Genomic DNA, 17,749 nt, shown 5'->3' with positions numbered 1-17,749 from the left:
ATTAGCAGTAAACACCAGATCTATATTACTGCCAGCGAAGATCATTTCTTGATCTATAGCTCAGAAAGTGGAAACAAATCGTGAAAGTAGGAAATTCGGTTGTTGAGTCATCATTTTCAAACTGATTATATGTAGACCTTGATTAAATGCAGCAAAACAAATGAGGTTCAGGTTGCTTGTTGCCTTTGACAGGTGACAAACGTGTTGAACGCAACCTCTCAACATTCCTGCTACACAAAATCTGAGCAACACTTGTGTTCTGTGATTGTTGTTAAAGCTTATAATTGTGCAATATAATGCCATGTAAAAGTCGTTGTGATTATTTTATTTATGATAATTATTGATAGATTTTATTTTTACCAACAATTATTTAGAGAACATTTATATAAGCAATAAATATATAAAAAAAAATTCCATGTGTTTTGTCTCAAAAATGGTTTATAAAAATGTAAGAATAGTGGTAATAGAGTTTTTGTCAATCTGTACTTAAGTCAAATTACACGTTATTCCAGTGTTTGATAAGTAGCATTTCCTACAGTGAAGTACAGAGTAGTATTTTAATAAGAGTACCGTACGGATGCAGACGTTAGACGTACTACATTGAAGTCATCAAATGTATTTTATTGCAATTAACACAAGTCAACAAAATGAACTTAAAACTATTTGTTGCGCTAACGCTATTATGCAGCACAACCAGTTCAGTCGGAAGTGGCTACTCTGACCATCATTCATGGTTTTAGACAGTGTATAAGGTCTGGAGAAGCTGGATAACAATCCTGATCGTTTGAATCAGGGAGACATAGAATACATGCAAGACATCGGGCCTTGAGGACTGGAGTTGCCAACCCATGCTGTACAGCATTGGTCTCAAATCCTTTGGCCGTGGACCGGTACCGCTCCGTGGATCATTTGGTACCGGGCCGCACAAGAAAGTATAAATAACTTGCATTATTTTCGTTTTATTTATCTGAGTCTGAATGATCTTTTATTTTGAAAAATGTACCTGATTTTCACCTACATCCCATGAGGGGGATCCTTCCATCTGTGGTCCCTTCTCAAGGTTTCTAATTTTCCCCCGGTAGGTTTTTTTTTAGTTTTTCCTTGCCCCTTTTGGGAGCTTAAGATCAGGGGGTGCTTTGAGAATAATTGTCATTTTTTTGTCTATGTGAAGCCCTTTGAGACTGCTTGTGATTTAGGGCTATACAAATAAACTTGACTTGACATGATGTGAACAAAACATTACTCACGATATGTTGTTGGAGTACGGAAGAGGATCGGGCCAGTAAAGAAAAAAAGTCAGAATTCTGACTTTAAAGTGAATAATTCCCACTTACTGACTTTAAAGTCACAATTCTGACTTTATTCTCAGAATTGTGACTTCAAAGTGGGAATTCTCACTTTATTCTCAGAATTCTAACTTTAAAGGGAGAATTCTCCCTTTAAAGTCAGAATTCTGACTTAATTCTGACTTTATTTTCAGAATTCTGACATTTAAGTGAGAATTCCCACTGTAAAGTCAGAATCCCCACTTTCTGACTTTAAAGTCCGAATCGTGACTTTATTCTCATAATTCTGACTTTAAATTGGGAATTCTCACTTTATAGTCAGAATTCTGAGAAAAAAAGTCAGAATCCTGTCGCCCCTTTTCTTCACTGGCCCTAATCCTCTTCTGTACTTTCGACATTTGATTTTGATTTGTTTTTTCTCGAATTGTTTTTAAATGTTTCAGTAGCCCAGAAACGGTGCTCGTTGCCACTGCCTCCCAGAGTTTTATTCTGTCATGGTGAAGTATGTAACATAGGAAGTGCAGCATCGTGTTTTCAAAACAAAAGTTATCTTTGACTTCCATTCTGTCAGTTTGCCTCGGATTTGGCTACATGATGGCTCCACAATTTCCACGCAACGAGTGGTATGGGTACGACAGGAATTTCTAACCCGTATATTTACCAATAATGTACAACAGAAACGTACCAAATCAGTTTTTTTATTTAAAATGTGTAAATCAACGTTATAGTTGTTTTAAAAAAGAAAACGTGAAATTTTGAATTTTATTTTGACAGGTTACACAGGAATCTACATTGACATTCTCGCTTTGTGAGTGTTTAAGACAAACAAGGCGCCACAAAACAGAGCGACAAACCATTCCACAAGGTAGGTAGTTGCATCAAACGAATTTATGGTCAAGTTTGGTTAACAGCGTGAGACGTTAATATCCCAATATTTTAATGTACGAGTTAGCTTTGTTAGTTTAAATGTTTGCCTTGATTATTTGGTTCAAGCAAAAAAGGGAGCTAAACCAAAGATACGGGGTTGTATTAGCTTGTACAACATACGACAAACCACAGTCTTACTTGTTAGTAGGCCTGCCAATAAGATAAAAGCTGCACTTGCAACTATTTATAGCGTCTTAACGCCGTTTGTTGCTCACCATGGCTTACTGTTCGGTGCTTTTGCCTGTGGTTGCCAGACAACGGAAATATAACGAGGCAGTAGCCGGTGTTAGGTTTTTTTTGCGTGGGGGATGAGTAGAGATGGACATTACAACTCTTATGAGTGAATCAAATTCTTAAAATCAGTTCATTAAAAAATACTTCAAAAAATTCACTCACTAAGTCGTTCAATTTTGCCCCTCAAGTTCAATTTTAGTCTTATCTGACTAGAGCACCTTCTTTCACCTTTATTGTGTCTTCCAGGTGGCTTGTAGCAAGTCTTGTGTTTTTTGGGAGAAACGAGTCTTCTTGCCACTCTTCCATAAAGACAAAGCCGCCAGTCTGTCAACCTAAGAAGTTCACAGCAGTTTATTTCAAATTCCTTATTTTAAACTTTTTGTCAAGAACTTTGCCACAGGACGCCGTCACTGCAGTATATTTCGCAGTAGGTTTTTAAAAAATTAGAAAGTGGTCATAAAAATTAAATACCCAGTTATATTTCCTTTTGTGCTTCAACAACAATGCACCCAGCCACCTCTTTTCTGAACCGCTCTTCCTCACTAGGATCATTATACATTAATAAATAAGTCATTCTTTTGAATGGCTCTTTTGGTGTAAATTATGTTTGTTTGTTTGTTTGTTTGTTTGTTTTTTAAGCAGGGTGGTTAATTGTACAAAATATGAAGTACAATTGAAAACAGACTGGTAACTACTGTCGTGCTGTCGCAGATGAAAAATTCATGGAGAATCCTAGGATAAATACAAAAGAAAAGAGTGGAAATGACACTTTCTGGACATGTTTTTTGTCCATGACAGTATTTTTACAATTTCAAGTGGTACGTTAATATCTTTTGCCAGGTAGAGATGGAAGATGAGCTTGAACTCTTCATCAGGGAGCGTAAAGCAAGACTGGCCCAAGACAGAGCTAGTTTGGAACATGACCCTCCATACATGGAAATTCAGGTGAGTTGGCATATTCATCCGAATTAGGATACACTTTTCAAATAATGACAATGATGTGATAACGCATTGTGATCAAAGGTAGTCAGCAGAGTCAAATGTTTGTGGAAAAGCTCAAATGAATACTATATTGTTTTAGATGTTTTTTTTATAAATGATCTAATTTTGTCATTAAAAATATTTTGCTTTTCATCTGACAGGAAAAACCTCATAGAAGCTATGGGTCCCTGCTCAAGGAGAACATCCCCCCCGGGTTAACTGCTCAGAAGAAAGGTACACTAATTCTCATTGTTAGTTTCAGTTCCTTGTGATGTGTTTGTTGCAGTAAGTTTGCCATTTCAGCAAATTTGTCGCATTTTCATCAGATCTCCACAGTGACAATGCAGGTACTGCCTTGGCTTTAAAAAGGTCATCTGGAGTGGAAGGTCCTGTGGTTTATACTGCTCGTCTCCTCACATACTCAAATAATGTTAAGCAATCAATCAATCAGCATTATACTTTTTTAATGTTTCATTCAAGTCATGTTTTGTTTGCAAATTTGATTATTTAATGGGAAACATATGCACAGCGACGGATTATATGAGCCAAGGATAGCCACTGTAAAATGGTAAAATTGTATTTGTCTTGTTTTGAAATCCCTCCAATGAAGTCTATTAAAATATTGTTTGGTGTGTTTCTGTCAGTGGAAAGCAGCAATGTGGGTCTTCCCCTTGGTGTGGAGTACCAAAAGAAGAAAGACAGGCTTCAGCATGAGCTTCGTATGGACTACAGAAACTACATTGCACAGGTGACAGATTTAGCAGTGTTTACATAAAAGTCTTGATTCCTTACAGATAAAATTCCCACGTGCCCAAATAATGACACTCGTTCTGTGTTATGTTCAACTTCCTCTGCAATGACATGCAACTTGCACAGTTTGAAAAAATGAATTGATACAACTGTGTTAGCCTGCATTTATCGTCAAGATGTAATTAAGCATTTACTAATGCACAAGCACCACCCATGCAATTGTGACTGTTGAATATCTTGACCACTTGGAAGTTAAAAAACAACAACACGAGGAATAATTGAACTTTGTATCATTAAAAAGAAATCTGTGTATATCGGTCTTTTGTAGCAAGCGGGTGTCCTCAGACAGCACCCCCTTTCACGGAGGGACGTAGGCACTCTAACAGAAGTCCGTAAGGAATCTTGCAGCGGTCTTTCCCCTCCTGAGAGTCCCATACATCAGGTCAGCCGACGAGAGACGACGCCTGTAGACCAGGAGTTGGAGGAAGAGCAGTACACAGAGCTCAGAAGTAGCAGGCGAATGGGGTTGGACTCAAGTTACAAGAAGCCACAACCCAAAAAGGTTCATGGCAGGTAGTTAGAATACATAGCTTTTCGGCTGTTTCTTTTTCTGTATGTTCTGTTAAGTTTGGGCTTTTTTTCAGGGAAGAGAGGGACAGTCCTTCAGGTTTTGTCGACCAAGGCAGACGATCAAGAGCCCTGATCAAAGCTGACGATGCTGAATTTTCGACCAGTCTTTTAATTGGTAAAAAGGACTTGTAGGACACAGCTAATGAATGAAGTTTTTGATACAAACACATTTTTTCAGGGGAAATTCATACAGATGAAACCTTACAAAGGAGGAAAGAGCGCTACAGAGAGGAGCTGCAGGAACAGATAGCTGAGCAGCACAGAAACAAACAGAGGCAAGTCTTATCTGAGCTTGATTCTGACTGATTTATGATTCATGCTAACAAAACACACTCGCATGTAAACAAGTTAATGTATCAAGGAATTTAAAAGCTCATAATGCTTGATCTACAATCACGAGTGCACGGAGCCTTGAATAAATGCACAAGTATGTTGCATGAAATGTATCTCAAAGTAAACACTCTTAAAACAGATTTGCTTTAAAAAAAAAACTACAATAGTAAATGAAATATCTCAAATCTGACAAAAGCCATGAATTTGGTGGATGAGCTGAAGCCTAGTCCAGCTGACTTTGGATGATTTCCCAGCCAATAAGAGGGCACATAAAGATAAACAACCATTCAATGTTACATTCACACACATGGGCAATTTAGAGTCCTAAGTAAACCTTACATGCATAATTTTGCAAGGTTAGCGTAAACCAGAGTCCCTCTGCAAGCTCTACACAGAAGGGTCTGATCTGAGCCAAAGCCAGAACCTCTGAACTGTTAGGGATATGTGCTAACCATCCAGAGTACATAACATAATACTATTCTGAAAATTATTGAAAATTGTATTGGATTTGTAGTATGTGGTATTAGTAAAAAAAAGAAAAAAATCATTATAAAGAAAAAGCATATAAAAATTGAAGCACAGGTCATGTTTTTTTGGGGATATTGAAAAAACTATGACTGGTGCAAAAGTACATTCACCCCGAACATCCCCCTTTCCCTAATCGTGGGTGCGTTCGAAAATATGTTTGGACTGCTTCACTCTGACTGTTAGGAAAATCAATGTTCTGTTATTCAGAGTTCCCCCAAAAAAGGAATGATGGAGCTCCAGTTTTTCAGGCACTACGAGGAAAGGAAGCCTTTTTCAGTCTGCTTTCCTGCAGGACTACAGACATCTGAATATTTTCAGTTGAAAGTCCGAGGATTTGGATAGTTTTAATTTTAGCAATGGTTCCCAACAATCAATAATTTGATAATCAATTGTTTGACAGTTAATTGATTTATTGGTGCGCCGCTCAAGTATTATATGTTTAACCATATACTAAATGTATACTTTATACAGGGAAAAAGATTTGGAGCTAAAAGTTGCTGCAACTGGGGTGAACGATCCAGAGAAACAGGTCAGCATATGTCTGATGTAGCGCTGCACAATATAACATTTAAGCGTTGTCATCGCAATGTACTGTGCGGACAGGACATCACAGGTTCTGCGATTGGACGCAGATGTTCTATCTAAAATGAAGGGGTACCTGTATTTTTTTTTTCATCGTAGTGGATGTGTCTAGTTAGTAAATAATGCTCCAAATAAAAGGCAAAACAGCCTTGCTTCAAGTCACTTGTCACTCCCAGCTCTAGTTTAAGTAAGAATTCCGTCACTGCACAGTGGCACTCATGGGAAATTTGGTTGACTTCAGCCAAAACACTGCCGCTTTTGTCCTTGTGGCGCTGCTATAATCAACGAAAACTGAAAAGCTCCCTAGGGAGGCTCTTTTTAAAATCTCGAATTGTGGTACAGTATAGTAGGGATTGGCATTGTTCATACTGCAGGTGTTTTATTTTGTTTTTTTGCCCAGTGTGTGCCACTTGAAGGACCAATTCTGTCCACATTAAGTCACTTTTTCTTTTCTTCTTTTTATTGTTTTAATGAGAACGACCAGACAAAAAGATATTTAACAAAAAAATTAAATTGGGCATCTTTTCCATCAGTGTAAACAAGTATATTAGTGGGCAATGTAAATGACATACGTTTAGGTCACAGAGCTTTTAAATGACATTTGCTCATAGGTAATCATCTCCATGTCATAAAGCTTTAATAGCTACCGTCAGGCAAAGTGATTCACAAAGTGAGATGTGTCAGGAAGATAAGACTTTGAAAAGGTCTTCGGGACACAAAGAAGTGAAAGACTATGTCCATAACAGGCCAAAGCTACAGAAAGTAACACATCTGAAGTCTTCAGTCTTAGATAAGCAACTTTGGCAAGAGGCAACGAGGTAATTTCCTTTTGCGCCTATGAAAAGACACTGTACTGTATTCTCATGATCTTCAATGTTGTAATGTAATAATTTGGATTTAGTTTCTATTTTGGTTGAAGACTGCACACTAGATGACGTCAGTGCCTCCCAGTCATGAACCTCACCGCACGTCACTGCCCTACCTTTACAAAAAAATAAATAATAAAATAAAATAAGTATCAAATTTATAGATTACATCTACACTGCCCATCAATACTGAACAAAGCTCTATGGCTTATGCTGATGTGAGATATCCACCGAAGCCAATCTGGTCATAGCAAATTTGTTTGTTTGTTTGTTTGTTTGTTTGTTTGTTTGTCTCCACACATTAGCCCAACCGAATCAGACAGTTTGGACTGAGCAAGAGAAAAGAGTCTCAGCTGTCACGGCATTCCATGTTGGGTCAAAGCGAATCATCATCCAGCTTCCCTAATCATGATAAGACAAGCGTTAACGGCAGGCTGATGGCTCCACGTGATCTACCACATGGAGCCTTTCAATCTCCGCTCATTGAGTGCCATGGAGATGGGCCAACTCCCGATAGACTGCCTGTTGGCCGCCCCTTCCCTAGAGCAATGGGCGCTTCCAGGTATGCATTGTTTATAACCTTTTTTCTTCTCTAATTGTTGGAAACATTATTGGTATGACTTAACCAGAAGGGATAGACGATTAGATCAGGGAGGGTAACTTCTGGCCTGTGAATTTTTTTTTCATTTGTTTTAGTTTGACCTGTTGCTGTAGATCTAATGACTTAAAATCCTTTGAATATGACAAAAAGATTAATTCAACTTTGCTTCATTCTTCAGAATTCCTTTCCCCCCTCTTCATTCCGCTCATGCAGGCAATGAAGCATTCAGCGGTCCCTATCCAGAACCCCATTACTACTACAACAACAACAGAAATCTGCCTGACCCAAACTTTGCCTATTGTGAGTATTAAACTCTTCTGTTAATTAGGAACCACACTTTCATCTTAAACATAGTCAACTTCACAATTTTGATCTGTCTCCCTCTTTAGACGGTCATTTGCCTTACCCTGCTATGGGACTTCCCCTGATTTACTACAACATGTCACCTGGAGGAGATGGGCCAAGTCAGCTTGGTGACGCAAGCTCCCAAAGTGGGAGCAGTTTCCCTGAGTCCTCACCACTGTAAACATTCCCGCTTCTCTGTTTAAGTCAGTTTAGCCTCAATGTAATCCTTAAATGTTGTTAGTCTTCGAGGCTGCAGTATGGTGGCTTACAATGAGCCAGATCACATTACAAATTCTCAATGCTGTACATTAATAGGTTAATTGATAGCGCTTTATTATGGCAAAATAAATGCCCTTTGAATTGTAAATAATTATATTTCTTCCTGGCAGGCCCAATACCGAGACTATTACAACAGGTCCCCATACTGGTCTTATGCTTCCAGAGAGGTCCAGGTCAACAAGGGAAAAGACTTTGGACTACGCAGAATCCCTGAAAAAACAAGTAAGTTGTACTCTAGAAATTCATATCAAATGAGCATGCTGACATTCATACATACGTAAAGGTTGTCAGCTAGCACTGTGTGCCAATACATCAGCCTCATTGTATACACAATAAAATGTGATGAAGGGATTTTAAAAACAGAATTGAATGAATAATATCTCGAGCCGTGTTTCTAAATCTTTATTGAACCAAGGCACGCACATTCTGCACATTGAAAACAATTCACAGCACACCGCTTAACAAAACGATTCACAAAAAGCGGTTATTGTTCTATATCGATCGTAGAGCACTATATCGTGACGTATCGTGAATGAATCACAGCAGGCTTTAAAATATCGGCAAATATCGTACCGTGATTCTGTGTATCGATACGATATCGTATCGTGACAAAACCCGCGATTTACACCGCTAGTGGAAAGAGCTGAAGACTGCTGTTCACAAACGCTTTTCATCCAACCTTACTGAGCTCGAGCTGTTTAGCAAGGAAGAATGGGCAAGAATTCCAGTCTCTCGATGTGCAAAACTGATAGAGACATACCCCAAGCGACTTGCAGCTGTAATTGCAGCAAAAGGTGGCGCTACAAAGTATTAGCGCAAGGGGGCCGAATAATATTGCACGCCCCACTTTTCAGTTTTTTATTTGAAAGTTTAAATTATCCAATTAATTTCGTTCCACTTCAGGATTGTGTCCCACTTGTTGATTCTTGACAAAAAATTAAACTTTTATATCTTTATGTTTAAAGCCTGAAATGTCGCAAAATGTTGAAAAGTTCAAGGGGGCCGAATACTTGTGCAAGGCACTGTATCATCAGGCATCTAGTGGCAGAACATTTTATTGTCCATCCATTTTTTGTCTCACTTGTCCCCACGGGGGTCGCGGGCGCACTGGAGCCTATCCCAGCAGTCATCGGGGCACACCCTGAACCGGTTGCCAGCCAATCGCAGGGCACACAGAGACGAACAACCAGCCGCACTCACACCTACGGGCAATTTGGAGTGCTTAATCAGCCTACCATGCATGTTTATGGGATGTGGAAGGCAACCGGAGTGCCCGGAGAAAACCCACGCAGGCACGGGGAGAACATCCAAACTCCACACAGGGAGGGCCGGAGGTGGAATCGAACCCGCACCCTCCTAACTGTGAGGCAGACGTGCTAACCACCGTGCCGTTATTGTTTTGTCTTATCATATACTTGGCTGGCATAGATATCTATATCTGTCAATCTCTCTCGCATGCTCTCTCAATATATAATATTTTGTCAAAATAATTGACATTGGATGAAATCTGCACACACCTGACGATTTCACACAGCACACTACTGCGCACCAGCACGCTGATTGAGAATCACTGACTTGGATGCATAACAATTGATTAACAACATTTATCAAATTAATCAATATTTTGATAATTGATGAATCGTGAAGAAATCTTGTTGGACGTTAAAGTGTCCAAGTCCTCAGAATTTCAGCGTCTGAACAGTAAACATTTTGATTTCAGTTTATTTTAAGTTAAGTTAAAGTTAAAGTCCCAATGATCGTCACACACACATCTGGGTGTGGTGAAATTTGTCCTCTGCATTCAACCCATCCACGTGTGATTTTAATCGATCCCCTGGGGGAGAGGGGAGCAGTGAGCAGCAGCGGTGCCGCGGTCGGGAATCACTTGGTGAGCCCAATTCCAACCCTTAATGCTGAGTGCCAAGCAGGGAGGCAATGGGTCCCATTTTTATAGTCTTTGGTCTGACCCGGCTGGGGTTTGAACCCACAACCTTCCAGTCGGACACTCTACCACTAGCCCACTGAGCTGGCTGAGATTCAACATTTGCATCTGCTTTTACTTTGGGAAAACAATGCTGATATTTATCACAGATGTTAGGGACCATCACATTGTTCGTACATTTTCAGTATTTTCAATATAAAATATTCTGGTTTTAAATAAGGGATGGAAAGTAATGATTTTTTTTATTAATCGTTTATTTATAAATAATTAGTTGCAGCCCTCATATCAGGCTGAACATCATGGATATGTATTCCAAATTTGCAGCTCTGTTGAGGAAATGCTGAGTCCTGCCAGTTTTTTAATTTATATAAATGGGAATGAATGTATATAACCAGCACATACGTACTGTATGAAAATGTGAGGTGGTTGAAGAAAAGTTTGACAAGGTTGAGATTCATTGATTCATTGCATCTTAGTTTGCGACATGTTGGCAGAACGATGCCATGGAAAGGAGCAACAAGCTATTGAACAAGGTAAAATTAATTTAAGACCAGCCCTATACTATCCTTGGATCCCCACTTCTAAAGACATGTATTTATTAGATGTGTTTGTTATACTGTCGGATGTTAAATGCTCCTGTGCCACACCGACACTGTCCCAATCCCTTTGTTTTTTCTGTAGTGCCTCTCGTCATTTGTTGTATAGGACCCTATTACCGCCGATCGCATCTTTTATCCTTGTATAGAAATGGATTTTTGTTGTCCAATGGTAATTCTTAATGTATGATCTATTTATTTGGTCAAATGGAATGAAAAAATAGTCTTGCCGTAAATATTTATGGTGAATCACTGGTTTGAGCATGAGTAGCGTTGCAGGATTTTCAGCTGACTAAAGAAACGCTGTTTATTTTTAAGATTCAGGAGCAACAAGAGCGGAAGCGCGTAGAGAGGGAGGAGCGGGAGCGCTACGACGCCAAGATCGAAGCTGACATGAAGAGACATCAGCCTTGGGGGCGAGGTGGAGGTGGAGCTCCACTCAAAGACAGTACAGGAAACCTCATTGGTCTGTCCTACTGTTACCCTCAACGCTTTGCCTAATAATACCCAATTTGATAACCACTACTCTCTCTTGTTCACATATAATAGTAAGCCTTTGTTTTCTCATGGCCAGCTGACCTCAAGCAGATGCACAAGTTGAACGTAGAACCCTGCAGTAACCCAAAACAGCAGCAGAGAGCCCCAGCTGTGACAGCCACCTTCCCAGTTGAACACTCCAACCCTAACATCAGCATCTCTGGTAATGTAGCAATGCAAATTATCCATGACAATAGTGCTGGAGCTTGTATAGTTATTAATCCTTAACTGTAATTTATCTCGTTCTCCAGCTAAAATTATCTCCATGTATTCTGTCTCTTTGGCCCTGTCTACCTAGCTTTCACAAGATAGAGAGATTGTAAATTATTATGGATATCTAATATCAGGCAGGGCTCCTTCTGCCGATAAAGTGTTGCATATTCACCCCAAAATTTGAGACATGTAAGTTAATTGTAGTGTTGTTGTTGTTGTTATTATTAGTGGTATTAACGGTATTTGTTATTTGTTGCTTCCAAACATTTGCACCGCATTTACCCGATTTATCAGTATTAACAGTATCAGTGGAAAAGTGATATTTATACTTTGCAACTTAATTGACAGTGTATGTCCCAAAATGTTCTACTTGTGATCCTAAATTTTCAGGTTAGGAGCCATGGTGCTCCCAGTAAAATAATAGTAATAAGAAAGATCAGCTGGAGTCCTTAACATGCACCATTACTTATATATTAGTTTTATTGTTTTAATGCTCCATTTCTAACTCAGACATGTAAAGAGGACTAATGTTGAAGTTATTTTACATGCAGTATAGAGGGACACATGTAGAAATTGCATTATCCTTTTATTTTCTGTTAGCTTGAAATGCAAATTTATCTTCTAAAAAAACAACAACAAACCAATGCATGTAACCAGTATTTTGAAGGTAATTTCCTTTTGCAGGCCACAAGTTGATTGAAGACGCTCACACTAACCTGGAACAGCAACAGGATGCCCCAGTTGTGCTTGCAGCCGGCCCAGCTGAGAATCCGAACGACAAGATCTCTGGTACTGTAGAGAAAGTATCATCCATGACGGTCATACTGTAACGCACTAATAATATTATAATATTATTTTTAACACTATAGCCGTCCTCTCCAGCATGAGAAGAAAATGACTGTATGATCTTGCTTGAAATACACCATAAAAAATATACTGTATGCTGTATGTAAAAAACAACAATCCATGTAAACTTGTGGACTGCGTTCCCTAAGCACTAAACCTATCCAGACACAAAATAAATATGTTTTTATAACACTAAGGCCTACTGACTTTCCCCCCACAAATTAAAGCCTTCGTGATTTGGAAATTGCATTCCTTTGTGATTTGGAAATTGCATTCTAATGCACTGATTGTTCAGTGTTAAACTTCTATGCTGAAATATTAACTGCTTGACTTTTTTTCCTTTTTGCGTGCGTATGTGTGTTAGGTTTCAACAATGTTCAAACGCCCCAGATTGCCCCGGGCACCGTGTCTAAGGCTGAGGAGCAAGAGTACAAAGCTTACCTGAAAAAGCAGGTATCTCCTAAAGCTATGTTGGTTCAAAAAGGTCTTCCTAGAAAAGCTAATGAGGCCAATGTGGATTTTTTTTTTTTCAAGCTCAGAATTGAGAGTTGATGTTGACCTGAAAGACTGTGTGAGTGATTGCTACACTCCATACAGGTTTGGATGTTAGTCAGGTCCAATATTAGTCCATCGTGTGGAGATTTTGTACGGCTGCTTATGTACAGAGACATACAGATTGAAATCAGACACCATTGTCCTTCACAAAGATTTTCCCTCACCCCTCCAAGCTCCATTTGGCGTACCTATCCAGAAAGCTGCTTCATGATTTTGAATCTAGGTAAAGATATTTTCAACTGCCTTTGCTTTCAGATAGAGGAGAAGCTGCAAAAACAGGCAGAGGAAAGAGAACGGAACAGACTGGAGGATGAAAAGCTAGAGAGGAAAGTGGCAGAGGATATGGCTCGGATCAAGAGGGAGTATGAAGAAGAACAAGAGAAGCAGAAACAAAAAGCGCTATTAAAGGTGTGTTGACTTTAGTACAAAAGCACAATGCCCCAAAACTTGATTCTGGATCATTTTGTGAGGTGGCTGCAATCTGCATCACAGGAAAAGGCCAGGGAACAGAAGGATATAGAAGCTAAAAAAAAGAAGACTGAAGAGAGGGAGAAAGCAGCACAGAAGAAACGTGAACAAGAGAAGCTTGCTCAGGTACGTTTACTCTGGTCTTTGGTTGGTTACTTGTAGCCTGCAATTCAGTTACTTGTAGCCTGCAATTCATAGTTTAGTAGCCATCATTGGTAGTACAGTATTAGGTGTCCTAAAAGAAAAAGAAAAAAGCCTCACAGTGACATTTACAAGAGTATAGTAAATAGATTTCCCCCTATGTGTCATGTTTACCATTTTTCCTGTGGCTTTAGGTCAAGCGGGAGTTGTCCACTCCAGTTCCCACTCTGCAAAAGAGCCCCCAGTCTCCCGTTGTTGAGACCCGTCACTCCTCTCCTCCACGCTCAGTGAGTCTCACGCATGCGTATACAAACCATATAAACCTAAGGTGAACGTGATTATAGGCTGCCTGCAGTGCAGAGCAACAATACTGTAAAAGCTCATAAAAAATAATGGGCAGGGGGGATTTCATACAGGAGGCTTATTAAGAAATGACAAGTTTTCAAATTGTTTAGATGTGCCTCAGCAGCACCCAGGGGTTGTTCTGCATCCTACTACATTTCATACATAATGTAATTCAATATGCTTCACACGCTGTAATTTAAAAGTCCAACATTTAAAAGCAGTTTGAGATTTACAGCAACTTTAATTTCTTCACTCCGATAATTAAGGGAGCAAGCAAACCATGTGACCGTACTAAAGACAACTATCGAGAAAAGAACAGTTTTTAAAGCGTAATTTTGGAGGGGGCATATACATGTGTTATTCACAAGGTTTTATGGTACGTTTCCTGTGTTGTTAACTCGTAAAACAGAAATACCTTTCTTTCACAAGTGTGACTTGGTGATTCTGATTGGAAATATGACCCTTCCGCTTTTTCCATTCATGTCTTCAGGAGAAGTCTTTGCTTGGCCGCCAGTCCCCCCCTGTCCCTGCTTGCAGGAATCAACAACGAGCAGCAGGTGTATACACACAACGAGGTTTTGTATCATAAAGTAAAAACGCTGTAAACTTTTTTCCCCCGCATCCATCCGGTGTTAAACTTGAACTCCCTTTAGGGTACAGTTTGGTTCGGTATTCAAGGCCCCTCCGTTTGATCAGAATGGGAACTTCCCATCCCGTGGTACTCTGCTTACGTTCACATAAATGCCGACTTAGACTTAGGCTTTTATGACGTGCATTAATAGCACTTGGAGTGATTTGGAGTTTTGACTATTTCGGCAAAGACTACTACCACACAATAATTAATAACCCATCTAGCTTTCTGTTGTCTTATATGTGACTTCTTTTATAAGAAAAACATAGAACAGCAACAAAATGCGTGTTTTGTGTTCCCATTCTATTGTGGGTCTCCCAGAATTAACAATATTATGCATTGTTTCTTTTTTCAGTCAATAAACGTGATGTGTACAGTGAACTGTCAGCTTTGCGTCGGCAGCTTCGCGCTGAGCAAAAGCGACTTGAAAATCATCTGCATCACAGCGGTTGTGATGAAATGGACTCCGGAATGATGGGAAGGTCAGATCTCTTATGTTTCACAATAGTTCTTTTTCAATTCCATCCTGGCATGAAACAATTTATTGAGTTGTGGGGTCTCGGGACGTCCCAATCTGATCATGTGATCGTAAATTGGGACACGGCATCGTGACTTTCTGCTGAATTTTTTTTTAAATTTATCTTTTGTCTACTATATGCAGTGATAAACAGATGTGTATAGCAGTGTAAATAGAGTTTTAAATGATTAATTTCATTCATTGATCTTTCAAACCGCTTATTCTCACAAGAGTTGGAGGCGTGGCCTATTCCAGCATGTAAAATCTTCCTCTCTTGATTAAAACAGACACGCACGTCCACAAGTGGATGTTTTTAATATGGCGATGCTGCGGCTTCAGGCTCCAGTTCGAAAGCCCCACTCCAGAAATATGGAACCAAGTAATCTGCTTCAAATTCATGACTCGCTTCAGCTCCACACAGGTTGATGAACTTCAGTTGTTAATTGCATTTTTTTTCTAGAATTGATAACTGCAGCAAATTACGACTGACTGGTTTGTATGTGCATGCCAGATCGAGAATCAAGTCTCAGCTCCGTCGATATTGAGAGGATGGAGAGAGTGGGTGTGGCCAGCAGGAGGAGGCAGGTTTACAATTATCCGCATCAGAAGCCCAGCAGCCAGAGATCCACATGCACAAATGGTTCGAGAACAGTGCTTCCAATTAATGTTGTAAAATAGTTTTATGTGGGTATGTGAAGCCCTTTAAGGCGTTTCTGTGCTTAACGCTACATTAATGAATTTCACATTTGACTTGATTTGTACCCTCTTGATTATGTTAGTCTTCATGAGACTGCCATGTCCTGATGATAAAAAGAAAAATACAGGAATGGCAAATGTTTTACCAAATACAAATGTCTACCCCAATATTTTTACCAGCATTGTTGCATGTTCCTGGTTACAGACGACGTTTTCCATTTGTAATTTCTTGAGTGAAAACTGGGAGCCGTTTTTTGCAGTTGTGAATATAATGTGATCAATTTGTTCTTGCTGCTTGTGGAAGCCAAAAAATAAACATGTGTTTCAGACTGTTTTGACGTATACCCAACTCATCAAAACGATCGGGTGAGTGACACAAATGAGTTGTTTTCTCCTGTGAACTTCTTGGAAACTGTTGGTACAGAGTTTTGAATGGCGTGTGTCTGTTTCAGGAGAGCGTGATAGGAAGACATGCAAGAGGATCTCTCCTCGACTCGGATAGTGCTTTTCTTGGTAAGAGATGAGCCCTGTACTTGAACTGATAGACTCAAAGCAACTTGCTGTGTTGGTTTTAAGAGCACAAGTCCTATATCATTCCAATGTCCTCGAGTGGCATTAATAGAGATCAATTTTCTGCTTTTGGGTGTGCTCAGCTCCTTTGGGAGATGTTTTTCCTGTGCCAAGTTCCCCAGAGCCTGAAGAGACACCGCTCACAGCACGGGAAAGGAGGAGGCTGACCAAACAGTCAGAGTATTCTTTGGTGCTCACTTTTACCTTACTTGATCTATGTATTTCAGATATGATGTTCATCCCAGTGTCCGTGTGACATTATTACAGTTATAATGCGATATTGAGGAACCTTACTCATTACTCATTTTTTGTTTTGCATCCTTTAATGATTAGGAACCACTAGAAAACCCCGCCAACTCGGGTAGCAGGAAGCGGCGAGAAGCAGAGTCGAGCAGTGAGGAAAAAAGCCAGGAAAAGATGTCGCCATGTCGTGCTGCAAACACAGCAGGTACAGTTTGTGACTTAATATAAATGTTCAAAGCTTTCAGTAATTACGGTGCGTGACTACAACTTCCTGATCTTCAGGAACGGTGGACCTGTCTGACGATGACCCTTTACTTCCCCAAATTTCTCACCTCAATCGCAAACATCAAAGTTCAATAGAATCCTTCTCAACCGATCCCTGGATGCGACCAGGTACTTCAGAAACGCTCAAATTCTTAGAGGGATCACCGAAGAGTGACCATTTGACATCGTAGGAGTCTGTTCACTCTGTCACTGACTTAGCAGATTAGATTTGAAGTTCCTGTTTGATATATGACAAACGACTAGGTCAGTCAGAATGTTTGGTCCTGATCAATAGCTTGGTGTCATTGTTTTGTGACTTTACAGGAAAACCTATTTAATAATTTATTTTATACTGTTTTTATGCAATGAAAGTTTGAATAAATTATTCTTCAGTATATCTTATGGCTAGTTTATTTTTTCAAATAAAATTATCATTTTATGTGAGTGATTACATTAAAGAATATTACTTCTAAACTATTTTTTTTTAAATTAAAATTTAAATTAATCTTTATAGCCAGTTTGAAGTTGTACTACACAGGTTAAATGAACAAATAGGAACAAATTATGTTTAAGGTTTCAAGTGCAAGACTTTTTTTAGGAAGTGAACTGTCAGTTGACAGGTTCACTGTAAAAAAGTGCCTTGTTTCCACCTGACCACAAAGCTGATCAACCCAACAAAGTTGACTTCTTAGAAAATTAGTGGAATCATTTCAGCCACATGACAAACATCAAGCGAGAGACAAATTTTCAGCAGCAAAAAGTTGTGTTACACAGTGATTGCAAAGACTTTTGGCTTGTGAAAAAATGCATAGCCTACAGATGCTACACAATGTTTTTCCATAA

At 39.4% G+C, this 17,749-nt stretch overlaps 1 protein-coding gene across 3 annotated transcripts; it reads left to right on the top strand.

Annotated features, from left to right (window-relative positions):
- Positions 1-2,054: 2,054 nt before the first annotated feature.
- On the top strand, positions 2,055-17,301 carry LOC133159788 (centrosome and spindle pole associated protein 1-like). 3 transcript variants are annotated; one of them, XM_061287167.1, is made up of 28 exons: positions 2,055-2,155; positions 3,292-3,392; positions 3,590-3,662; positions 4,073-4,176; positions 4,507-4,751; positions 4,823-4,923; positions 4,987-5,083; positions 6,141-6,198; positions 7,423-7,679; positions 7,897-8,018; positions 8,108-8,240; positions 8,453-8,564; positions 11,199-11,346; positions 11,455-11,580; positions 12,315-12,419; positions 12,841-12,929; positions 13,287-13,439; positions 13,524-13,625; positions 13,835-13,927; positions 14,476-14,542; positions 14,972-15,098; positions 15,421-15,554; positions 15,645-15,773; positions 16,158-16,195; positions 16,282-16,342; positions 16,483-16,589; positions 16,733-16,847; positions 16,925-17,301. In XM_061287167.1, the coding sequence occupies exons 2-28, from the start codon at positions 3,294-3,296 to the stop codon at positions 17,095-17,097; spliced, it is 3,168 nt and encodes a 1,055-aa protein (XP_061143151.1). In that variant the 5' UTR covers positions 2,055-2,155; positions 3,292-3,293; the 3' UTR covers positions 17,098-17,301. The 3 variants fall into 3 exon arrangements, with proteins under 3 accessions (XP_061143151.1, XP_061143133.1, XP_061143142.1); XM_061287149.1 differs by having other exon boundaries at positions 14,476-14,560; XM_061287158.1 differs by having other exon boundaries at positions 2,074-2,151; positions 14,476-14,560.
- Positions 17,302-17,749: the final 448 nt, after the last annotated feature.

The sequence above is a fragment of the Syngnathus typhle genome, linkage group LG1, assembly GCF_033458585.1.
Source record: "Syngnathus typhle isolate RoL2023-S1 ecotype Sweden linkage group LG1, RoL_Styp_1.0, whole genome shotgun sequence".
NCBI lineage: Eukaryota > Metazoa > Chordata > Actinopteri > Syngnathiformes > Syngnathidae > Syngnathus > Syngnathus typhle.
Note: the sequence above shows the minus strand (reverse complement) of the source record. Positions and strands in the feature narration are given on the sequence as shown.